The 25952-nt window shown below is 41.7% G+C and overlaps 1 protein-coding gene and 5 non-coding genes across 9 annotated transcripts in view; 4 read left to right on the top strand and 2 right to left on the bottom strand.

Annotated features, from left to right (window-relative positions):
• tacr1a (tachykinin receptor 1a) overlaps positions 1 to 23207 on the top strand; it is a 79607-nt gene extending 56400 nt beyond the window's left edge. Inside the window, exons 3-7 of one of the 4 annotated variants that reach the window (XM_034128336.1) lie at positions 11543 to 11693; positions 15588 to 15784; positions 20874 to 21044; positions 22594 to 22620; positions 22935 to 23207. In XM_034128336.1, coding sequence (XP_033984227.1) covers positions 11543 to 11693; positions 15588 to 15784; positions 20874 to 21044; positions 22594 to 22620; positions 22935 to 23037 — 649 coding nt within the window. In that variant the 3' untranslated portion in view covers positions 23038 to 23207. Of the gene's footprint in view, positions 1 to 11542; positions 11694 to 15587; positions 15785 to 20873; positions 21050 to 21341; positions 21369 to 22593; positions 22621 to 22857 lie in introns of all 4 variants that reach the window. The other 3 variants (XM_034128334.1, XM_034128335.1, XM_034128333.1) reach the window with 3 other exon arrangements.
• On the top strand, positions 1144 to 1217 carry trnat-ugu. Its single transcript has one exon. It is a non-coding gene; the product is annotated as a tRNA-Thr (tRNA).
• On the bottom strand, positions 1357 to 1429 carry trnat-cgu. Its single transcript has one exon. It is a non-coding gene; the product is annotated as a tRNA-Thr (tRNA).
• Positions 1571 to 1643, top strand: trnat-ugu. The gene has a single exon. It is a non-coding gene; the product is annotated as a tRNA-Thr (tRNA).
• trnat-ugu lies at positions 1855 to 1927 on the bottom strand. The gene has a single exon. It is a non-coding gene; the product is annotated as a tRNA-Thr (tRNA).
• On the top strand, positions 2269 to 2342 carry trnat-ugu. Its single transcript has one exon. It is a non-coding gene; the product is annotated as a tRNA-Thr (tRNA).
• Positions 23208 to 25952: the final 2745 nt, after the last annotated feature.

Below are 25952 nucleotides of genomic sequence, written 5' to 3'. Positions count from 1 at the left end.
CGCGCACATGACCAATGAGGGCACGAGATAAGTTTGTGCACAGATGGAAGGCTGACAGGCAGGTAGGCCATCCAGTTATTTTAGCCGGGCCGGCTCAAATGATTGGTCGTGCTTTTTACAGTACTACGGCTTCCACAGATTACATTGTTTTATGGATTTTTTGTCAAAGCACTTCAGATATTCATTGCTATCGGGATGTTAAGAGCATTCCATGGAATATAACAAAAAGTGTTTCTGAAGTGAATTACCGACCCCACCTTTAATTCACCAGTATTTTTACGGTGGCCCTGAAGGCCAAAACACTACATTTAAAAAACAAAACACACACATTTCTAAAAACACTAAATTAAAGGTTTTAAGTTGGTGTTTGGTGGCTCTGAAGGTCAAAACATAACATTTAAAAAAACACATAAAAAATAAATACAAATGTTTTTTAGTTTTGTTGTTTGTTGAAGTGTTTTTGTGTTTTGACCTTCAGGGCCACCCTACAATACCAACTGCATACCCCCACAAAACCATACAAAAACATAACCGTGCCAGAGACCCTCTTGAAACAGTGTGTGATTTGCATACAAAGCTTAATTTCTGCATCACATTACAAACAAGTAGCTGTAAACGACACGTCTGATTAAAGCTGATCCCGGGTCAGATCCCAAATGTCTCTGTTTCCGGACATCCTCACCTCGTCTTCAGTGGGAATTAGTGGGTGGGGGTCTCATAGGACAGTATTAATAGATGACACTGTTTGTGAATGCACTGGATAACTGTTGCAGGCCAACACACAAAGCATGGCAAGTGTTGCTAGACAGTTTCCAGCTAAATGTACGGTGGCCCTGAAGGTCAAAACACAACATTGTGTTAAAAAACAACATTTCAAAAACACACATTTCACAAAACACTTAAATATTTAAAAAAACATACTGAATTATCCTAGGATCTCAGGATGAATTCTTCATGAGATATGTTTTCCAGAAAGAAATGTGGCATTGTTTTCTTGTCTTAAAACAAAGCTGTCTTCATATCAAAGCTATTGGGTTCGTGCCTCAAGTGGTCATTAGAATAACTGTGTTTTTCTAATGACTGCATGGTTAAAAGTTTACTTTTGAATTGAGAAATAAGATATCTCCAGACGGGCAAAACAGAGGCGCTGTGGCTTAGTTGGTTAAAGCGCCTGTCTTGTAAACAGGAGATCCTGGGTTCAAATCCCAGCAGTGCCTCATACTGGGTAACAACCTGTACACTTCAATGAACCATTCTTATGTTTATTGTATTAAAAAGTGATGCAACAAACTGTATAGCTTTCTTCCTATCATAGAATCAACTGTGGAGGTCTTTACCAAATCGGACACCTACATGAGGCACTGCTGGGATTTGAACCCAGGATCTCCAGTTTACGAGACAGGCGCTTTAACCACTAGGCGACAGTGCCCTCAGTGTTCAGATGTTTTTAACTCATATCAAAGCTGCATTAATTTACATCATGTTAAGCAGAATATAACACAAAATATTGAGTCCAAATCAATGGATTACCAAGATGTCAACCATTTCAAGTGAACTTATCCATGTAGTAGGTGCTGTGGCTTAGGGGTCAAAGTGCCTGTCTTGTAAACAGGAGATCCTGGGTTCAAATCCCAGCAGTGCCTCACACAGGGCACCATGCTGTGCATTTTAAAGAACCAGTGTGTTGGGTTTGATGGCATTTCCTAGCATATAGAAATCAACTTCTGATTCCTTGGAAAAAAATTGTTTAAAACATTCCTTCAGTGATAGTTTCAGTAGAAAATGCACCTTAAGGTTTACGCACTGTTTTCTTGAATGAGAACAATCTACATAATCCAAATCACACACCCTATGAGGCACTGCTGGGATTTGAACCCAGGATCTCCTGTTTACAAGACAGGCGCTTTAACCACTAGGCGACAGTGCCCTTGTAATCTTGTCAGTTTTCTCTGATATCAAAGCTGCATTAATTATCTGATGTGAAAAAGAAGATGACACAAAATCATGGGTTCAAATCTCAGCAGTGATTCAGCGGATGAATTCTTTATGAGATATTTTTCCAGAAAGAAATGTGTTATTGCTTTCTCATCTTAAATCAAAGCTGCCTTCATATCCAGCTATTAGGTTCGTGCCTCAAGTGGTCATTATAGGAACTGTGTTGTTAGTAACTTCTGAGTTGGCTTAATTTGTCAGACCTGACGGTTGCTGCATGGTTTAAAGTTTACTGTTGAATTGAGAAAAAACACATCTCCAGAAGGGCAAAAAAGAGGCGCTGTGGCTTAGTTGGTGAAAGTGCCTGTCTTGTAAACAGGAGATCCTGGGTCTGAATCCCAGCAGTGCCTCTCACAGGGTAACAACCTGTACACTTCAATGCATCAGTATGTTATTTTTATTGTACAAAGAAGTGATGCAACAAAATGTATAGCATTCTACATATCATAGAAACAACTGTGGAAACCTTAAAAAAATTCCTGAGGTTAAGTTTTTCTTGAATAAGAACAACCTGTATCAACCAAATCAGACAAACTACATGAGGCACTGCTGGGATTTGAACCCAGGATCTCCTGTTTACGAGACAGGCGCTTTGACCACTAGGCTATATTATCATCCCAATCAATCATGATAATTATGGATTCACTTTAACCTTGCTAGTTTGCTAGTTTGCTAGTTTGCTATGCTAACGGTTGCTATGCTAATAGAACCAGGCCTCGCCATTTCCTATAGTTGCACCCTTTCGTCCAAATGTGGTCATTTCTGGCTCCGGAAAAAAACAAAATAAGAAGCTGAAATGTCAAACTTCAAGCTTCAAAACGTTCACAAACTAGTGATTTATTGTAAACAGTAAACCTAGACCAAAAAAAAACAACATGAAAGCAGAACAAACTTACAATAAGTGCGAATTCTCTGGAGGATTTTTCTCATCTTTTTATCCTTTAGAGAATATTTGAAACATAAGAAAATAAATACAACAACACCTGCACCTAACATTGTTAGACACACACACACACACACACACACACACACCACACACACACACACACACACACACACACACACACACACACACACACACACACACACACACACACACACACACAACCACACACACACACACAGGTAATGACAGAGCGAGAACACCTTGTCCTCTGTAATCTCACTCTCTCCACTAAATTGGGCTTCATACGACATGCTCTGAGCTCAGTGGTGGTAAAACAACGTTCGGTGAGGCGTCCTGTTTCTTCCAGTATTCTTCGGCCTCTGCTGGCAGGCAAAGTCAAAGGAGCAGCTGCCTGTCCTCACACACAAACCACACACCACGGACACACACACACACACACACACACACACACACACACCACACACACACACAACACACACACACACACACATCACACACACACACACACACCACACACACACACACACACACCACACACACACACACACAAATCCATAAATTAATTATGCATACCGATACAAACACCCACAGGTTTAAATAAGCAGGTGCAATATAATTATGCATGCTTTCCCCCTATCACAACCCTCTCAAACTCTACATTTTATGAGCTTATCCACTCCTATTTGTTGGGTTTCAATTTGAAATGCTCACACTCAGTTACTGCCAATAAATGGAGACATTTGAAGCATGTTGGGGAGGGGAAGAGGCAGCAGGAATTAAAACAACATACTGAGTGTAATCCATCATAGTGAGCTGCCTGTGGCTTCGGTTGAAAGAGAGTTTATTGATTTAACTCGTATGACAGCGAGGTGACGAAGTGCAACGTCTATTCCCAAAAGCTTCATCCATCAGGGGAGGAAAGCTGGGAGGGGGGGGGAACTCTCTCAGGGATCCCCTCTGCATGACTATAATCCATCTACAGTTAATTATTATACAGACTTCAGAGGAATATTGATCTGTTCCTCCAACTCTCTGCAGGAAATTGTTCCTCAAATATCTGGATATTCACATGCATTTCATGCCTATGGTGGCCGACAGGTGAAAACACTTCCATCAGGAGAAACACGCTGCAGTTTAAGAAACAATACACATATAAAAACGCAAATGTGCCAAAACACATGCAAATGGAGAAACATCTTCATCAATTTGAGGAAACAACAGCTGGGATGGAGCGCTTGGTGACGTTCAGGATTATAAAGCGACAGTTGTTCAGCTTTATAATCCTGAACGTCACCAAGCGCTCCATCCCAGCTGTGTGCGTCACTCTTTAGTGTCCCCTGGTCTCCCAGCTGTGTGCGTCACTCTTTAGTGTCCCCCTGGTCTCCCAGCTGTGTGCGTCACTCTTTAGTGTCCCCTGGTCTCCCAGCTGTGTGCGTCACTCTTTAGTGTCCCCTGGTCTCCCAGCTGTGTGCGTCACTCTTTAGTGTCCCCTGGTCTCCCAGCTGTGTGCGTCACTCTTTAGTGTCCCCTGGTCTCCCAGCTGTGTGCGTCACTCTTTAGTGTCCCCTGGTCTCCCAGCTGTGTGCGTCACTCTTTAGTGTCCCCTGGTCTCCCAGCTGTGTGCGTCACTCTTTAGTGTCCCCTGGTCTCCCAGCTGTGTGCGTCACTCTTTAGTGTCCCCCTGGTCTCCCAGCTGTGTGCATCACTCTTTAATGTCCCCTGGTCTCCCAGCTGTGTGCGTCACTCTTTAGTGTCCCCTGGTCTCCCAGCTGTGTGCGTCACTCTTTAGTGTCCCCTGGTCTCCCAGCTGTGTGCGTCACTCTTTAGTGTCCCCTGGTCTCCCAGCTGTGTGCGTCACTCTTTAGTGTCCCCCTGGTCTCCCAGCTGTGTGCATCACTCTTTAATGTCCCCTGGTCTCCCAGCTGTGTGCGTCACTCTTTAGTGTCCCCCTGGTCTCCCAGCTGTGTGCGTCACTCTTTAGTGTCCCCCTGGTCTCCCAGCTGTGTGCGTCAAACTCTTTAGTGTCCCCCTGGTCTCCCAGCTGTGTGCGTCACTCTTTAGTGTCCCCCTGGTCTCCCAGCTGTGTGCGTCACTCTTTAGTGTCCCCTGGTCTCCCAGCTGTGTGCGTCACTCTTTAGTGTCCCCCTGGTCTCCCAGCTGTGTGCGTCACTCTTTAGTGTCCCCTGGTCTCCCAGCTGTGTGCGTCACTCTTTAGTGTCCCCTGGTCTCCCATCGTGGTGTGCGTCACTCTTTAGTGTCCCCTGGTCTCCCAGCTGTGTGCGTCACTCTTTAGTGTCCCCTGGTTCTCCCAGCTGTGTGCGTCACTCTTTAGTGTCCCCTGGTCTCCCAGCTGTGTGCGTCACTCTTTAGTGTCCCCTGGTCTCTGTTGTGTTTTGAGCTTCTTGCAGCGTTTGGTTTCTGCAGCTTTTAGTAAACGCTGCGCATGTCTCCTCAAGTTGCTGAATGTTTTCTAAAAGCTGCATGTGTTGTCAAGTTGCTGAAGATGTTTCTTCATGTGGAACAATTGTGTTTCTATATCTGCATCCTTTCTGAAGCTGCGGAGCGTACATCCTAATTGAAATGTGTTTGGCTGTTGTAATGCATTTTCACAAGTTGTCCTCCGTACTTATTAGCCTCATAAACATATTGACTTAACATGGACATTTCCCACATCCCTTGTTATTTCTACCAGTAATTAATCTAATCTCTTTGTCATTTACGTATCCAAACCAAAAGCATATTTCCCTAACAAAATCAGTGTGCCGTACACTTCATAACAAACCAATGATGATGAGCAATGTCCTGTTTAAAGGGATGAACTCATGGAAAACCAATATTCCAGCAGGTCTATTTCCTCCATGTTTCTGCCTCCAAAGCCACTTTAATCATGCAAATCAGCCGGACCTGTAATCCATCAACTCTCTGCATGATTTACACTCTCATGACTCACTGTCTGGAGGAAGAGTGCATACATCATTTACATGGACACGGCATCTGACGTCACTTTTCGCTGTTCTTGTTTTGTTTTAGGAGCAATAGTGCAGCACTGTTGCTCTATCTCTGCAGAGCGCGATTCTGGCGAGTCACACTGACACGGCTGACGATTTCATAGCAAGAAAAAGAAAGTCGTTTTGGCTTATGACAGCGGGGAGATAACACAGGATGAGGGCCAAGAATGGGGATGCTGATGTCCCAGTCATAGTAATCTTTGGGCTTTATACCTTGATATTTTTCCAACAAACCCTCAATCTCCCCTCCGCCTTAAGGCTGGTAACCCCATTCCATTTGTTGACATCTCTTACTGGATTTGTTGTGAGAACGGTTTTAAAATGGGCTACTTCCCTTTCATGAAAAACAGGCTTATTTTAAACACCACAGGTAGATATGGGGTGCCAACAAGCCACATGTGGGACAGAGAGTATGTTTGTGTGGGAGGTGTTTAGTTTCATCCAGTTCAAGTCCATCCAACCCAAAAAAACACACGATTAGCCTATTCATATTAATAACAACTTAAAAAGGACATATTCTGCTCATCTTCAGGTTCATATTCATATGTAGTGTCTCTACCGTGACGTGTCTCCATGCTTTAATGTTCAAAAAGCTCTTTTTCTTTATCATGCTGCCTGTGCTGCAGCACCTCTTTTCACCCTCTGTGATAACATTTGTGATGTTTGCCTAACATTGCCTCTGCTCAGAGGACTCGTAAAAGACATTAATATTCAGAAACACATCTACAGTAGACACACACAGAAATGCACTCTCAATTCTTCCTCCATCACTGCCATGTTCACTTGTGTGTGCATATAAATCACATTCCTGCTGGTGATTGGATTGCAGCAGCTTCCGTTTTCCCCGGCCTTGTGGTAAACGTTATCTTTGTGACCTTGCGTTGGCTCCAGTTAACACTTTATAAAGTGTGTCATTGCACCGGTGTGGCTGAACGCTTGACTCAGTTAATTGAAGACAAGATTACTGCGTTTCTCTGCTCATGTGAAAGGAAAAGGGCACAGGTGATATATTACCTGGCTGTCTCCATTAAAGCTGCTCCAGCTACTCTGAGTCACACACATCTCAAACTAATTGAGTCTGTCGTGGAAATGCAACCGAACTCTGGAAAACATGTAGCGTCAATACTTGCTTTTTGAGAGTGCTGTTGATCAGTGGCGAACCGTGTCTATCCCACCTTCTGTAGACACACACACACTGAAAGTGGGCGGGCGCCGGCATTTTGCCAGGCAGTGACATAACTTGATCAGAAAAAGAGGTCCTTTCTGCAGCATTATGCACAAAAGGAATGCAGGTTCTGCAGCTGAAGGACAACTAATTACAGATGGTGGGTTACGTCTCAGAGAGCACTGTTTACATGTCGATTGTAGATGAATCTAAAGCCACAGGTTGGTTGACACTTGTGCCGGATTTCCTGGTTGTGTAAATTCGACTTGTTTTACTGCCAGAAAACAAAGGCTTCAGCGATGTAATTATACAGCATATTAGTAGGTAGGGGCTGCTGTGCTCATCCACAGGTGTTTTCAATTTGTTTCCCTGGTTACACCTCGCCTCGGGTGTGTGTGTGTGTGGTGTGTGTGTGTGTGTGTGTGTGTGGTGTGTGTGTGTGTGTGTGTGTGTGTGTGTGTGTGTGTGTGTGTGTGTGTGTGTGTGTGTGTGTGTGTGTGTGTGTGTGCGTGCGTGCGTGCGTGCGTGCGTGCGTGCGTGTGTGTATGTGTGTGTGTGTGTGTGTGTGTGTGTGTGTGTGTGTGTGTGTGTGTGTGCGTGCGTGCGTGCGTGCGTGCGTGTGTGTGTGTGTGTGTGTGTGTGTGTGTGTGTATGTGGTGTGTGTGTGTGTGTGTGTGTGTGTGTGCGTGCGTGCGTGTGCGTGTGTGTGTGTGTGTGGTTAATTTGCTGCACCTGTGGATGCCGTGTCGGACTCCTCATTATTCTCTGTCTTTATCGATTCTTGTAACCGTTTTTCCATCCCTCTTTATTCGGCTGTTCTGTTTGTGTTCTTGTTAATGTTTCTTTTGAAAACTACATTTTAATATCAAAGACGCTGCCTCGTAAAGATGAAATCAAATCAAAAATAAAGCGAGCATTACAACTGAAGCGTGTGTACCGTTGTTTCAATTTCCTTTCTCTCTTAAAGCAGTAACTGGAAGAGCCACTGAAGTTCTTTCACTGGCTCTTGCTTTTTACCTGTGATCATTGGAGCGAGGGACAGGGACAGTTTAATTTAAACTCCATCTGACACCTCATGGAAATAACGAGGCTCGTGGACAGTACACAATCTCCGGTTTGTAGACATGTTGAGAGCGGACGTATAAGCATTAATAACTTTAGCCATATCCCTTTTTAAGGCATTGTACCAGCTGACACGCACCCTATTAACACGGGGGTTTCACGTCGGAGTCAAGACAGACAACAGTTCATCTGAAGTGTTGTTTTCTTATTTACCATGTAGTTAAAAATATGTGTAATGTTAGTTACTGCAGTTAGTGTTACGGCCACAGCATTAAAACAACACATTGTGAGCCACAACATAGATTTCAAACGTTAGAGTTTACAACAACCACATGATGCTATGAGCATTCTTAAACTACCTTAAATGATAGCAATCTGGAGGACTGGCCAATAAGAACAGAAAAATGAAGTAAGCCTGGGTCAGCCACACCATCGGCGTAGGACCCAGGACCTGTTCAATCGTAACGACAGATAACTGACTGCTGCGACAGAAATCTCTAAACACGGAGGAACAACGGAGCTGATCCAGATTAGAGTCCGATATGACGTAATATCTGAAATGTTGACCCACGGCACTATCAGAAACGTTGCTATCAGAAACAATGCCTGACGTGTTTTGGACGTAATATGGTCTGTGTTTACATTAGCATGGCTAACACTCAGAGCTAATCTGTACTGGAGAGCATGTGTGTGAAGAAGCAGGAAATAAAAAGGAACTCACCTTGTGGTATAACCGGCAAGAGAGAAAGAGTTTGAGCTCCATACTGTTTCAGAGATAATCCTTGATGTGGTTTGGAACATGATGGAGTTTAATCACGGCAGCATTTAGCTGAGTATCTGCCGGTAGAATTAAGCCTTAGACAGGGCTGATATGAGGGATTCTACAATGCATGATCTGTTTGGTATTTTGAGCAAAACACATCATAGACATGTTTTGATATATTTGTATATATCTGAGACCCATAATATATGCCTAAAAATAGCATGATAGGAGACCTTTAAACGGCGATTAGCTGAGATCAGGTGCACCTTTGCAGGGAGGAGCGAGAGAGCAAAAAGGGGGGAGGGCGTTAGAAAGATATCGACGGATTCGAACTTGACCAACCGATAATTAACGCTTCTTATAGATCTTAACTCGCTGCTGATTGCTCCCGAAACAGGAAACTTGGCTCCAGTGGTCCAGCTTTAGTGATGGATTTTGAAATAATATAGTGTGTGTGTTTCTGTGTGTCTGTGTGTCAGAGTTTTTGTGTCAGTGTGTGTGCGTGTGTGTGCGTGTGTGTGTGCGCGTGTGTGTGTGTGTGTGTCAGTGTGTGGTCATTCCTGCTCTGATGAAAGCTCCTGGGCTTCGCGTATTTAGTGGGATTAACATAATTGTAGTTAATAACCAAGAAAAAGACCCATGAGTCTCGTCTGCATGGCTGCAGAGGGGGAAGCAGATTATCCCTGGAGTCAAGGGGTCTCCAACACACACACACACACACACACACACACACACACACACACACACACACACACACACACACACACACACACACACACACACACACACACACACACACACACACACACACACACACACACACACTGATATAATGACATCACACACATGAGTATATCAACACCCCCTATTAACCTGCACACACTTAGCAGGATTAAACGCTGTGTCCGTGCTAGATTACCAAATAATTGGCTAAATGCAGAACCTGTCATATTTAATTATTTCTATTAGCGGTGAAATTGATTGGACAGTTATTGGATCGGAGGTGTAGCGGAGGCCCCTCCCGTCTTTAATCGTGATACAAAGATCAACTTTTTCTCCGTCTTCTTGAATAAAACACTAATGAGCCCCCTGGACTAGGGAGAAAAACTTCTAGTTTTATTACTTTTTACATCAATATTTCAGAGTTAGAGGGAGTTCTTGCCAGGCAGGAAAAATGGATTTAAAAGCCTGGCATTATCTTTGAATCAATAATGGCCACTGCCACGGAAATGACCTTAAAAGGACATTAATATGCATGTTGGACGTTGCACCAAAGACACATTTAGTATGCAGCGTAGCACCGTGCTCCTACTTAAAGCTGCCATAAGGAATATCTTTAACAATGGATGAAGAAACTTCTTAATGGTCGTTGGAGAGAGACGTGACGAAGGATAGTTTTCACCTGCCTCACCAGTTCTCCTCAGAGCTACAGAGACATGATTTTTTAGCCAATGATGTTGGTTATCCAGCCAACAACTCGCTCCAGTCTCACCGCTCTCATTAGCAACGTTTCTAGAGGAGAAGGAATCTGTTTATAGTGAGAAAGCTTTAATAAAATCACTGCAAACGGCGGACGTCTCCCATTGTCTTTGTAGATCTAAACGTGTCTACGGTTCTTCTTACAAGGCTTTTTTTGGACTGTTTGGATATTGTTGAAGAACTTTCTCAGCGATATCCTGAGTGTGTGGCTGTACTGTACTGTGTCCTCGGTCAACAGGTGATACTGGATGTGTGACATTTTGAACCCAAATACCTGTACTTTCTACTTCTTACATGTTGAACCCAAATACCTGTACTTTCTACTTCTTACATGTTGAACACAAATACCTGTACTTTCTACTTCTTACATGTTGAACACAAAGACCTGTACTTTCTACTTCTTACATTTTGAACACAAATACCTGAACTTTCTACTTCTTACATGTTGAACACAAATACCTGTACTTTCTACTTCTTACATGTTGAACCCAAATACCTGTACTTTCTACTTCTTACATGTTGAACACAAAGACCTGTACTTTCTACTTCTTACATGTTGAACACAAATACCTGTACTTTCTACTTCTTACATGTTGAACACTAATACCTGTACTTTCTACTTCTTACATGTTGAACACAAATACCTGTACTTTCTACTTCTTACATGTTGAACTCAAATACCTGTACTTTCTACTTCTTACATGTTGAACTCAAATACCTGTACTTTCTACTTCTTACATTTCCCAAACAGGCTGGTTCCTTTAGTTTGAATGTGTGTTTGGTGGCGTGATCATTATTATTTAGAGTCATTGCGTGCCTATTGATTTGAACACGATCCGTGTATCCATCATTTCCTGGTCTTCTCTAAAGAAGAGGGACCAATGAAAACGTTGTCATGTTGCCGTTGTTCAGCATGGAAACATTCATTAGCTAACAATGACATTATTGTTCTATTAATATAAAGGGAGGTCAGGTACTCTTTAAAACAGCTGCTAGTTATGGGTACTTTTTACTGAAGTACATTTCAAAGCCCTCTTTACTTTTACTTGAGTAAAGAAGTTTAGTCAGTACTTCTACTTTCACCAGAGTATTTTTAAACACGAGTATCTGTACTTCTACTTGAGTAAAGGATGTGTGTACTTTTGCCCTCTCTGGTGTTGTTGCAGGTACTATGTGTGTGTGGCCATCCTGATCTACTTCCTGCCTCTGCTGGTGATGGGATGTGCTTATCTGGTGGTGGGACTCACTCTCTGGGCCAGTGAGATCCCCGGAAACTCTTCTGACCGCTACAAGGAGCAGCTGACCGCCAAACGCAAGGTAACCAGGAGTCTAACTACACTTTTAGCGGTGGTATGTTCAGCAGCGATTGAAGTCTTCACGGGTTCTTAAGAACTCATCGGAGACGTTGTGCTTGCTTGCTCGCTCCTTAATAACTCAAATGTCCCTGCCTTCACTCGTAGTGATCGGTTTTTTCTCCACTCTACCCTTTAAATCATTCTCATAGCACCTTCTAAATGAGACTATACATCGAGCAGATTGGTACTTCCACTGCACTTTCTACTACTTTGTGCATTGCTTTGTCACCCTTATCTTTGAGCTTTATAGACTTGTATAGCATTTGAAAAAGAAACTGCGTTACTCTCATGGTTAAATCTATGATGAGAAGCTGATCAGAATTTACATTTGAAGTTTGAAGCGTACGAAGGCGTTTCATTCACTTTAATCAAACATGTGGAGCCCATTTAAAGCCTAGCTTATGAGTATATAAGGACACAACATGGTCTGTTAATAGATGATAGATAGATGGAGATTACTCCAACGTTGCCATACAGTTTGCTAATGTATGTTGTGCACTACATCGGGGTCTTTTTCCTCCAGTAATGAAAAGATCCCCACAGCCCGCTCGGCCTTCATCTCTTCTTTGATGGTTTTCAGCCTACTTGTTGTTTCGTCAGCACACTGCAGTCTCTTCTTCTTCTTGTCATCACCTCTCTACCTGTTTATTACTTTTTCGAGCCCATGCCTGTCGGGTGTTTTCACAGCTTCAGTATTCTTTAAGATTACTCTGCCAACAAAGACACTCGCAGAGACTTGCTTTTCTGACCCCTCATCATGAAGTGAGAGTCGCACTCAGACTTATTCACTAAGGCTTCTCTGCACTGATGAGATCAGGTCCTGCTGCTCCGTCTCTGAAGAAGTAGTTTGGTAGATTTAACTCCACTATTTCATTATATTTCATTGCATTTTCTTCAGAATCAGAATACCTTTATTCGTCCCACAGAGGGGAAATGTACATGTGTTACAGCAGAAAAGAGCTAAAGACAGCTTAATGTTAACTAAGAAGCATGCATAAAAAAGACATTAGAGATAATGATGATTTGATGGATTGCAAAAGAGAGGTGCAGCAATGAGACCTCAAACCCGGAAAGACTTAGCACCCTCACAAATTCAATGTTTTTTAACCTGTTTTTGGTTACGAGCCTTAAATAAGATCTGTGGTTCACGCCCCTAACAAGTGTCTAAAGTGGACGACTAAACGCCATCACGCCCAACGTGACCATTGCCTTCATGGTCGGCCGACAAAAATCCGTCATCACTGAACCAGTCTACATTACACCAGGTTTTACAGACATTCATGTTCCCCAGAGGATGGATCCTGATGAGCTTACACCTCTCAGGAAGAATTATACTGTAATATTGGCAAGATTTCATTTACATTACATTGCATTTAGCAGACGCTTTTATCCAAAGTGACTTACAATTACCAATTACAGGGACATTCTCCCTGGAGTAACTGAGGGCTAAGTGCCTTACACAAGGGCACACTAGTGGTGGTGTTCCAGGCGGGATTTGAACTCGCAACCGATCTTCAGCCCACCTCACTATCCATTAGACCACCACTACCCCACCACCATTTACCACCATCATCAGGTCATAAACTTGATATTTTATGACCATTTTTTATTTTTGACTTAGAGCATGTGAAGGCTGGTGATGGTCTGCCTTTCTAGTTAAAAAAAAAAAGTCAGAACACCCAGAACATTTTCGGGAATTCCCAGATCTTTTTCAGAATTCCCAAAAAAAATTGACAGAAATCCCAGGAAAAAAATCAGAATTCCCAGAAAATAGTTAGAATTCCCCAAAACATTTTCAGAATTCCTTGATTTTGACTTCTCCAAATTCTAAGATTCACATTCACGATGCAAATCCCACCTCCAGCAGAGGCAGGAAGTAGATAATTGATTGTAAATGTCCCTGCTGTGGGATTAATAAAGGATATCTGATTCTGAGATCAGGATGGCCACGCACACTTATACCTTCAACAAAACACACATCCAATATCACATTCAGTGTTACAATTTGTGAGCTTTATATCTGAAGAACTTCCACACCTACAACATCATGGTGAGGCTGTTCTGTTAAAGCTGTATGCGCTTACTTTGACTTGCAAATATCTTAAAGTGGACCTATCATGCTATATTTGAATAATATAGTGTAGGACCATACCTATATAAGGCATATTTATACTTTTTTTTTTCAAAATACCAAACAGATCATGCATTTTAGCCATGCCTCATTTTGCTCAATTTGACAATTTCTAGCTCTGGGCAGATTCAGTGAGAACAGCACCATCTACTGGCCTGGCATATGTACTACAGCGTCTCCAGCGCTTTCGAATGGCAATGGCCGTGGCTGTCTCCTCCTGATTGGTGGAGTTGGCCCAATAGCCGTAGCGCCACCGTCCTGACGTCAGGACAGTGTTCAAATCTGGATCAGTTTTTATCAGATCCGTTGCAGCCCCTTTTTTAGAGATTTGGGTATGGAGGAAAATAGAGAGGGTTGTGTTTTCTGACACTTGGTGAGTTCCCTGGAACACCGGGGACACATATTCATGTATACAAGACGTACAAAAGTGCATTTAGCATGATAGGTCCCCTTTAAATAACACTTTTCAAACACGTACTGCAAACACACCACACATCTCTTAATGATGTGCAGGAAAGCAGTCCGCCTCCGATAATGAGGCATCTTCACACATCCTTAACGTCTGTCCATGTGCATCCTATTATATTCAGTCTCTCACTGTTATAGACAACACTCATGATGTGTTATGAGTTTTTTGACAGATAACCATTTAAAATCCACTGTTTTTTTCTGGATTGACAGATTTCTTTCCTCTTATTGTTATAGAAGTGTGTGTGTGAGTACCCAGAGGAGACAATCAACGTAGTGCATCAACATCAACACATTACCAAAACAAGCAGAAACCTGACATCACATGACGGTTTTGTGAACACAAATGTATTATATATTATTCATGGCGCAGGCATACCGCTGCACTTTTCATGACATTGAGGTGTCTGGGGGCTAATTTGTAATTCCCTCCAGCCGTTCAAGTCGGAAAAATACAAAATCCAGAGTGTGTCTGGGAAGCAAAACTGACAAAATGGAGACAAATTGGTGCTGTTGTGTTTCCCAACAGCAGAGGTGGGAAGTAGTGGAGTACAAATACTTCGTTACTGTACTTAAGTACATTTTTCTGGTATTACTACTTTACTCCACTACTTATTTTTCTGCCAACTTTTTACTTTTACTTCTTACATGTTGAACCCAAATACCTGTACTTTCTACTTCTTACATGTTGAACCCAAATACCTGTACTTTCTACTTCTTACATGTTGAACCCAAATACCTGTACTTTCTACTTCTTACATGTTGAACCCAAATACCTGTACTTTCTACTTCTTACATGTTGAACCCAAATACCTGTACTTTCTACTTCTCACATTTCCCAAACAGGCTGGTTCCTTTAGTTTGAATGTGTGTTTGGTGGCGTGATCATTATTATTTAGAGTCATTGCGTGCCTATTGATTTGAACACGATCCGTGTATCCATCATTTCCTGGTCTTCTCTAAAGAAGAGGGACCAATGAAAACGTTGTCATGTTGCCGTTGTTCAGCATGGAAACATTCATTAGCTAACAATGACATTATTGTTCTATTAATATAAAGGGAGGTCAGGTACTCTTTAAAACAGCTGCTAGTTATGGGTACTTTTTACTGAAGTACATTTCAAAGCCCTCTTTACTTTGACTTGAGTAAAGAAGTTTAGTCAGTACTTCTACTTTTACCAGAGTATTTTCAAACACTAGTATCTGTACTTCTACTTGAGTAAAGGATGTGTGTACTTTTGCCCTCTCTGCCCAACAGGTGGTGAAGATGATGATTACGGTGGTTTGTACGTTTGCCTTCTGCTGGCTGCCGTACCACGTCTACTTCCTGCTGCACCAGTTCTTTCCGGACATGTTTGAGGAAAGGTTTATCCAGCAGGTGTACCTGGGCATCATGTGGCTGGCCATGAGCTCCACCATGTACAACCCCATCATCTACTGCTGCCTCAACGACAGGTCAGTCATCACACACACACACACACACACACACACACACACACACACACACACACACACACACACACACACACACACACACACACACACACACACACACACACACACACACACACACACACACACACATATATATTATTACCCATTTACTGTAAATGCCCAAGAAAACAAGTTCAAATTATACCAACTTTACGATAGTGTTATATTTTCTCATTACAAAAGAAATATAGGAAAGGTTATTTATAGGCCCAATAGCAAAGTTGTAATAGAGGACCTAAGTAAAGTAGAAGATATTCAATGAATACGTGAATAACAACAGTATCTACAGTGTCTTCAAGTGGTACAAAAAAAAGGTGGTAAAATGCTGACTAATTTCTGTTTTTTATGACTCATTCCTGCCACTCAATTGGTCATGAACATTGCCAGAATGATACATGTGTAAGAAAACCATGACACAAATATAAAAAGGGTCATCCAATATTCTTTTTTCTCCTCTGACAAAATAAAGTAGTGGGAATTTGTCCACTTTGAAAGAAAAGCAAACATGATAACTCTTCAGGGGGAGAAAACATATTTTCTTGTTTTGAAGAAATCAAATCAGTCAATTACAGACACACACACACACACACACACACACACACACACACACACACACACACACACACACACACACACACACACACACACACACTGAGGTACACCGTCCTCCAGCGCTGTCTCAATGATAAGTATGTCCAGCTCAGCAGAGGACTCCTTCTGCTCCGTTTCTCTGGAAAGAAAGAAACTCTTCCAACTTTAAAAACCTCAAACTTTTAAAACTCATCTCACTAATTCCCACTGTGCACATCAACAGATTTCCATCAAACTGTGGCCGTTATTAGCAATCTGCCTGCTTTGGATTAAAAGACTGCCATTGGTAAAATAAAGGCAGATGGTGAACTCCGTTTGTTTTTCTGTCATCCATCAGCTCCCATTGTGTTGCGTTGCAGACACCTGTTAATTGTCTTTGTATTGTCAGAGAAATTGGATTTCACACTCGGGTGTTTTCGCCTCCTAAAATAGTCCTAAAATGGGAGCATGTGACCGCAGTTAGCCGAGGTCTAATCTTTATTCTGTGCAGGATAACGATCGGCTTTTGTCTCTTTCAGCTCAAGCGATTTAAATTAAAATGTGTGACCGATGATGGGCCCTCTTCTTTTATTTCCAAATGATCTCTTCTATCTCTCTCCTGCTCTCAGCAATAGACATGTTCCCCATTACTTCACTTCTCTGTGTGGGCGCTGTGTGTTTAGTTTCCAGCCTCTCAAGAGTTCTTTATCTGAATCGCAAAATTCTCATTTCCTGTCAACAATTCCTTCTGCTAAACATCAAGTGCTGGTAGAAATGAGTCCCTCAATAAAGGTCATAATTAAATATTACGTGTAATATTTAATGTTAATCAACATAACACCACTTTGCCTTTTTATGTACATTAAATCTCTATCAGCCACTCTCTGTTACTCCCAAGCTGTTGTAAATAATAAATACTCTTGTCAGATTGGGAAGGTTTCCAAGTTGGCTGCTTATCATAGTGTGAGGTTCAAAAAACTGTCAGCTGAATGTGTAAATATTGATTTGGTTTAGCATCACTGTTGTGGGGTTTTCGTTACTCTCTGAATTGTTTAAACTGCATTTCATCATCTAAGATTCAGCAGGATCTATGGGTAATGTACAATATGTGGGTATCAGAAGCATTACGGTTTCTGTTTGTAGTCACGTTGGTTTTGCCCAATTATATTTGAGTTTGTTTTGGTTGTTTGCACGTAAACATCCATGCAAACAACTTTATTCTCGTATCTGTAATTGGTAATAAGGCTTTAAAAAATTAGCAGGGCCTTAAAAAACTAGTATTTTCTCAGATATTCGCTGGCTTCCCCCAGACCCCAGAAGCATTAGCCCTCGCTAAGTATCGCTGTCGTGGGATTTGCTTTCTCTTGGATTCCTGTACTAACAATCGTACCAATTACTTTTCGTATCACTAGAAATACATTATACTATCTGGATTTAATCCCAGCCGTATCTCCATAAACAGATCTATCATCATATGCAGGATCTCTGTGGGACAATATTTAGGTAACAGAAGCATTGGGGTTTCTGTTTGTAGTCAGAGAAGTACCTATCATTTTTGAGTTTGCTTTGGTTGTTTGGACATAAACATCCCATGTGAAGAGCAAACAACTTCATTCTCGCAACTGTAATTGGTAATGAGACTGAAAAAACATTGTGGCATTGACTTTTTGTATCACTAGAAGCACATTTGATGAACTGGATTCAATCCCAGGTTAATCTTTATCAACATATTTAGCTTAAAGGGGACCTATCATGCAAAATGCACTTTTGTACGCCTTTTCTACATGAATATGTGTCCCCGGTGTTCCAGGGAACTCACCAAGTGTCAGAAAACACAACCCTCTCTATTTTCCTCCATACCCAAATCTCTAAAAAAGGGGCTGCAACGGATCTGATAAAAACTGATCAGATTTGAACACTGTCCTGACGTCAGGACGGTGGCGCTACGGCTATTGGGCCAACTCCACCAATCAGGAGGAGACAGCCACGGCCATTGCCGTTCGAAAGCGCTGGAGACGCTGTAGTACATATGCCAGGCCTGTAGATGGTGCTGTTCTCACAGAATCTGCCCTTGCAAAAACAGTGGTAAAATAGTGCACATTGAGCGAAATGAGGCATGGCTAAAATGCATGATCTGTTTGGTATTTTGAAAAAAAAAAAGTATAAATATGCCTTATATAGGTATGGTCCTACACTATATTATTATAATATAGCATGATAGGTCCACTTTAATTTACAGGCTCTATAGCAACGAGACAATATTTGAGTAACAAAGGTATCTGTTGGTAGTCAGAGAAGTATTAACCAATCATGTTTGAGTTTGCTTTGGTTGTTTGCACATAAACAGTCCATGTTGAGACAAACAAGGAAAGGAAATGCAATCTCAGGGTGCATCAGCTATCGTCTGATGATGACTTAGCTTAACATTAGCATACATTTAGCGTGTTTATTGGATACTTATAAAACTAATCTGGCTGTAGAAGCTATCGTCTGACAACAGTCTCACGGCATTTCGTGTTATAGTCACAAAATGAATCTATTGATTCGTGTTCACCAACATGATTTCCCCATGTTCTTCATGTCACACAGAACGATTTTAAAAGCAATGTAAAGAATAACAAATTAGAAGGAAAAAAAGATTTTAAAAAATACAGATTTCAGTATTCTGAGGCTCTGAGCCACATTTCTTTTCCTCACGGACGGCAAAACAAGTCAGACATTATACAATTTTAAATAAAAACAATAATCCTGGCTTGATATTGAGTAAGAAAATGTTTTTATGAACCACACAGCTTCCGGTCTTCCAAGACCCGACCGGACAAAAAGACGTGTCGCAGGCACGAAACATACTACCAATAGAAATACATTGCTTTTAAAGTCGTTCTGTGTGACACGGAAAAAATGGGGAAATCGTGATGGTGAACACGAATCAATAGATTAAAGACATTTCGTGACTATTACACAAAATGCCGTGAGACTGGGTTGCGTCTGATGATGATTTAGCTTAACATTAGCATAAAGTTAGCATGTTTATTGGATACTTGTAAAACAAATCTGGCTGTAGACGTCATCTTGTAACTCCAACTACATATCTTGCATCCATAGTTGGTAATAAGGCTGTAAAAAATTAGCAGCACCCAAAGAAACACATGTCTTTGACCAGCTAGCTTAAAATGTGCTTGATGCTACATTGTAAACTGCACACTATAGACATCAATGTAAATTGGTAATAAGGCTTTAAAAAGTTATCAGTGCACGGAAAACGAAGTCCTCTCCCAAATATATCCTGGCTTCACCTGGACCCTAGAAATATGTGCTGTTGTCCCCAGAGGCTAATTGTCTTCAGACCATTCCTAGATAGGGTTTATACCAAAAATAATGTTTAATAATAATACATTTAGTTGATATGTCATGAAATGATATGACCAAATGAGGAATTAATAGTGTTGGAGCTATTCATTGTTGCTATTTATGTAATAGCAATACATGTATTTATTTTTACTGTTGTTTGCATGATTTAATTTAATCATTACATTAAAGGTGGGGTAGATAATTTTGGAGAAACCAGCTCGAGATCACTAGAATTTGAAAATACACAGCCGGAGAAAATCTGCCACTTCCTTACAGAGCCCCTCCTCCAACACACACGAACGTGCACATGACCAATGAGGGCACGAGATAAGTTTGTGCACAGATGGAAGGCTGACAGGCAGGTAGGCCATCCAGTTATTTTAGCCGGGCCGGCTCAGATGATTGGTCGTGCTTTTTACAGTACTACGGCTTCCACAGATGACATTTGTTATGGATTTTTTGTCAAAGCACTTCAGATATTCATTGCTATCGGGATGTTAAGAGCATTCCATGGAATATAACAAAAAGTGTATCTCGAGCCGGTTTCTCAAACTTACCTACCCCACCTTTAATGTTCAGACTTGTAATTTGAGAATTATGTAATGCTTTTATTTTGGAGGGAACGGCATGTTTTTTACCGAGGCATGAGAGGTGGTATAAAGAAGAAATCTGTTGGAAAATACTGAATGTCCTCTTCCAACATGAGAGTACACATGATAACAAAGGTATCCCAACTGTAGCTGTGTACATGACAGGATGTATGATTACCTAGAAGAGCATCAGGACTGTTTGAGGCATATGATAGCTATGTGATGAACATGATGATTCAGCCTCTATGGAGATAGACATATGACAAGCATGCTCATTTCTGACGTGGAGCTAATCTGAAGTAAACATTGAATACTGCTTTCTATTCCTCCATCTTGTGACTGTGTAACTCCCTCTCTTGGATATCAGCATGTGAAGGACACTGTTCAGGAACTAGTTGATGCTCTGTATGTGATGACTACTTCCATTCTGGAGAGGATCATAAATACATGGATCCTGAGATTGAAGCTCAAGCCGAGGACGAGTGATATTTTTGAATAAACGAAACTAAATGAGACTAATCTGTCCTTTTCTTGCACAGGTTTCGCGCTGGTTTCAAACAGGCTTTCCGCTTCTGCCCCTGCGTCCCTCGAGGATCTTACGAAGGTCTGGAGATGAAGTCCACTCGCTATCTTCAGACCCAAACCAGTGTTTATAAAGCCAGCCGGATGGAGACCACCGTGTCCACCGTCCTGCAGGTGGGAAGAGAGGACAAAAGTACACACATCCTTTACTCAAGTAGAAGTACAGATACTCATGTTTAAAAATACTCTGATAAAAAAGTACTGACTAAACTTCTTTACTCAAGTAAAAGTAAAGAAGTATGGGTTTTGAAATGTACTTAAAGTGGACCTATCATGCTATATTTGAATAATATAGTGTAGGACCATACCTATATAAGGCATAGTTATACTTTTTTTTTCTTCAAAATACCAAACAGATCATGCATTTTAGCCATGCCTCATTTCGCTCAATTTGAAAAATGTTAGCTGTACTACAGCGTCTCCAGCGCTTTCGAACGGCAATGGCCGTGGCTGTCTCCTCCTGATTGGTGGAGTTGGCCCAATAGCCGTAGCGCCACCGTCCTGACGTCAGTGAAATGTTCAAATCTGGATCAGTTTTTATCAGATCCGTTGCAGCCCCTTTTTTAGAGATTTGGGTATGGAGGAAAATAGAGAGGGTTGTGTTTTCTGACACTTGGTGAGTTCCCTGGAACACCGGGGACACATATTCATGTAGAAAAGATGTACAAAAGTGCATTTTGCATGATAGGTCCCCTTTAAGTAAAAAGTACCCATAACTAGCAGCTGTTTTAAAGAGTACCTGACCTCCCTTTATATTAATAGAACAATAATGTCATTGTTAGCTAATGAATGTTTCCATGCTGAACAACGGCAACATGACAACGTTTTCATTGGTCCCTCTTCTTTAGAGAAGACCAGGAAATGATGGATACACGGATCGTGTTCAAATCAATAGGCACGCAATGACTCTAAATAATAATGATCACGCCACCAAACACACATTCAAACTGAAGTAACCAGCCTGTTTGGAAAATGTGAGAAGTAGAAAGTACAGGTATTTGGGTTCAACATGTAAGAAGTAGAAAGTACAGGTATTTGTGTTCAACATGTAAGAAGTCAAAGTAAAAAGTCGTCAGAAAAATAAGTAGTGGATACCAGAAAAATTTACTTAAAGGTCACCTATTATGCAAAATCCACTTGTTCATGTCTCTTCTACATCAACATGTGTCCCCTCTTCTTCATGTCTCTTCTACATCAACATGTGTCCCCTCTTCTTCATGTCTCTTCTTCATCAACATGTGTCCCCTCTTCTTCATGTCTCTTCTTCATCAACATGTGTCCCCTCTTCTTCATGTCTCTTCTACATCAACATGTGTCCCCTCTTCTTCATGTCTCTTCTACATCAACATGTGTCCCCTCTTCTTCATGTCTCTTCTACATCAACATGTGTCCCCTCTTCTTCATGTCTCTTCTACATCAACATGTGTCCCCTCTTCTTCATGTCTCTTCTTCATCAACATGTGTCCCCTCTGTGTAAAGAGACTCTGAAAGTTTCAGGAACAAAGATTCTCTCTCTTTTTGTCCTGATCCATTTTTATAAAAACCTGTCTGAAAATGAGCTGATCAGATTTTGGCCACTTTATGATGTCATAACGATTTTTTGGCTTGTGTAACCATTAGCCAATCACCAACCAAGGCAATCACCAACCCCCCCCCCCCCCCCCCCCCCCCCTTATCACCTGAATCTCCTCCTAGAGCACCATTGTGTTATTTTTAACCAGAGGCGTGGGGAGGGTCTCCTTATTTTCATCTAAAGTAACAGACAGAGAATCAGCACTTTGGAAACACGTCTGAAACAGAGGGGATTATGGGTAATGCTGCAATGATCTGTTTGGTGTTTCAGCCAATCAGAGACATGTCTGTATACCTGTGATATATTGATGACAAACAGTATAATAGGGGACCTTTAAGTACAGTAACAAAGTATTTGTACTCCACCAGGTGGCGGACGACATGGAGCAGCAAAAGGTGAAGATGATACCATGTCCACGGCCCATTGAACCAGCAGTCGGTGCCAGCTCCTCTCTGGATCTCACCTCCAACGGCTCGTCCTCTCGGAGCGTCTCGAAAACGGTCTCAGAGACGTCCAGTTTCTACTCCAGCAACAACCTGCAGGAATAACAACCTGAAACACGGCAGGAAGAGAGCGAGTTGATGTTCTCATAGCTGTGTTTTCTCATGTGTGTAGTCATGCAAAAGAACGGTGTGAATGTTCTGATGAATATATTTCCAGTGTGGAGCTCTGCAAGTGAGACGAAGTCCCTTTCCTTACCCACAATGCCCCTGTATAAAGTATTCATGTTGCTCGATGTTTGATGAGAAGTAATGACGAGCTCTTCTAGCCTCTCTGTTTGTCACCACAGCTCCTCTCCATGCAGAGTGAAGGATCACACACTCATTCACACATGCTGCGTGACTTCACATAGTCTATTTTCAAGTGGAGCTTCAACATGACACCAGTATGCTCCTTGTTCGTGTCGGAAAACTCTAACGAAGAAAAAACCTGGCTTTCACAGTTAGTCCCTCTCCGGAAGAAGCTAGGTAATAAAGACAGAAAAACAACAAAGTGTGTGTGAGAACGCCAACACACAAGTCTCCATTGTGAAAGATTAGTGTGTGTTTTGCTGAAGGAGTGCTCTAAGGACCCTCTTTCAACAGTTCTGATAAGTTTGAGCAATCATCCTAATCAACACTTTGGCTCGGCTTTCATCTCGCTAAACGTCGACTTTAACTGCCAGGAGCATCATCTCTGAAAAGAGTAGAGGTGTGCTCCAAATGCTGAAGAGTGAAAAGAAAACAGAACGAGGCTGAGGCAACAAAAACTACGTCTGAGACTGATCTGAGGAAAAGTTCAGGTTTCCTGCAGATCAATTCAGTTTCACCTTTCCCCCTCAGCTCCCCCCTAACTCTCACTCCCTTCATAGGTCACATGACACGGGGTTGTGGTCTGAACGCATGGCACCTCCTCTGAAACTGTGAGATGTTTCTGTAGCGCTCATTAGCTGCTCTTCACTTCCACCTGGCAGGAACAAGCCCTCTGTGTCTTAAAGGGGACATGTTCTGCTCATTTATCTGGGCTTCTACTAGGACATGTTGAAAGAACACATTCATCTTCTCATACTCTCTGTGGGAATATAGCTGATTTGAACCCAGTTGCCAGGTAAACAAATCAGCAAAACTACCAATACATTTAAGTGCAACTTACAAAACAACGTGTCTCGTATGTGTTTCATATCCGCCTTTTATTTGGCTTTCAAAAACAAACAATGCCTTGAGGTTTATGATAGGATTGGTTAGGTTTTATAAAAAGATAATGGTTTTTAAATTAAGCATTCAAACATAGTGTCATGTGACTCAGTGAAGTAGCTTTACATGGCATTACATTCTCGTTAAAAACAAACTTGGTTTTCTGATCATACTGACATCATTAACACTCGCGCTCCTATTGGCTAGCGCTCCAACACATTGTACGTGATAGGCTAAGGGGCGGGACATCTCTAAGCGGTTGACCAATCACAACTGAGCCGGCCAGCTAACCAATCAGAGCAGACTGGGCTCTGGTTTCAGACAGAGGGTGAAAAGAGGTGCTGCAGCACAGGCAGTATGAGAAAAATAAAGAGCTGTTTGAACATTAAAGCATGGAGACATGTCCCAGTAGAGACACTACATACTGATATACACCTGAACATCAGCAGGAGAGGACTCTTTAAAGTAGAGACACTACATACTGATATACACCTGAACATCAGCAGGAGAGGACTCTTTAAAGTAGAGACACTACATACTGATATACACCTGAACATCAGCAGGAGAGGACTCTTTAAAGTAGAGACACTACATACTGATATACACCTGAACATCAGCAGGAGAGGACTCTTTAAAGTAGAGACACTACATACTGATATACACCTGAACATCAGCAGGAGAGGACTCTTTAAAGTAGAGACACTACATACTGATATACACCTGAACATCAGCAGGAGAGGACTCTTTAAAGTAGAGATACTACATACTGATATACACCTGAACATCAGCAGGAGAGGACTCTTTAAAGTAGAGACACTACATACTGATATACACCTGAACATCAGCAGGAGAGGACTCTTTAAAGTAGAGACACTACATACTGATATACACCTGAACATCAGCAGGAGAGGACTCTTTAAAGTAGAGACACTACATACTGATATACATCTGAACATCAGCAGGAGAGGACTCTTTAAAGTAGAGACACTACATACTGATATACACCTGAACATCAGCAGGAGAGGACTCTTTAAAGTAGAGACACTACATACTGATATACACCTGAACATCAGCAGGAGATGACTCTTTAAAGTAGAGACACTACATACTGATATACACCTGAACATCAGCTGGAGAGGACTCTTTAAAGTAGAGACACTACATACTGATATACACCTGAACATCAGCAGGAGAGGACTCTTTAAAGTAGAGACACCACATACTGATATACACCTGAACATCAGCAGGAGAGGACTCTTTAAAGTAGAGACACTACATACTGATATACACCTGAACATCAGCAGGAAGGACTCTTTAAAGTAGAGACACTACATACTGATATACACCTGCACATGAGCAGGAGAGGACTCTTTAAAGTAGAGACACTACATACTGATATACACCTGAACATCAGCAGGAGAGGACTCTTTAAAGTAGAGACACCACATACTGATATACACCTGAACATCAGCAGGAGAGGACTCTTTAAAGTAGAGACACTACATACTGATATACACCTGAACATCAGCAGGAAGGACTCTTTAAAGTAGAGACACTACATACTGATATACACCTGCACATGAGCAGGAGAGGACTCTTTAAAGTAGAGACACTACATACTGATATACACCTGAACATCAGCAGGAGAGGACTCTTTAAAGTAGAGACACTACATACTGATATACACCTGAACATCAGCAGGAGAGGACCCTTTAAAGTAGAGACACTACATACTGATATACACCTGAACATCTGCAGGAGAGGACTCTTTAAAGTAGAGACACTACATA

This window comes from Trematomus bernacchii, unplaced genomic scaffold (assembly GCF_902827165.1).
Source record: "Trematomus bernacchii unplaced genomic scaffold, fTreBer1.1, whole genome shotgun sequence".
Lineage (NCBI taxonomy): Eukaryota > Metazoa > Chordata > Actinopteri > Perciformes > Nototheniidae > Trematomus > Trematomus bernacchii.
The sequence above is the reverse complement of the archived record's forward strand: the minus strand, read 5'-3'. Positions and strand labels throughout refer to the sequence as shown.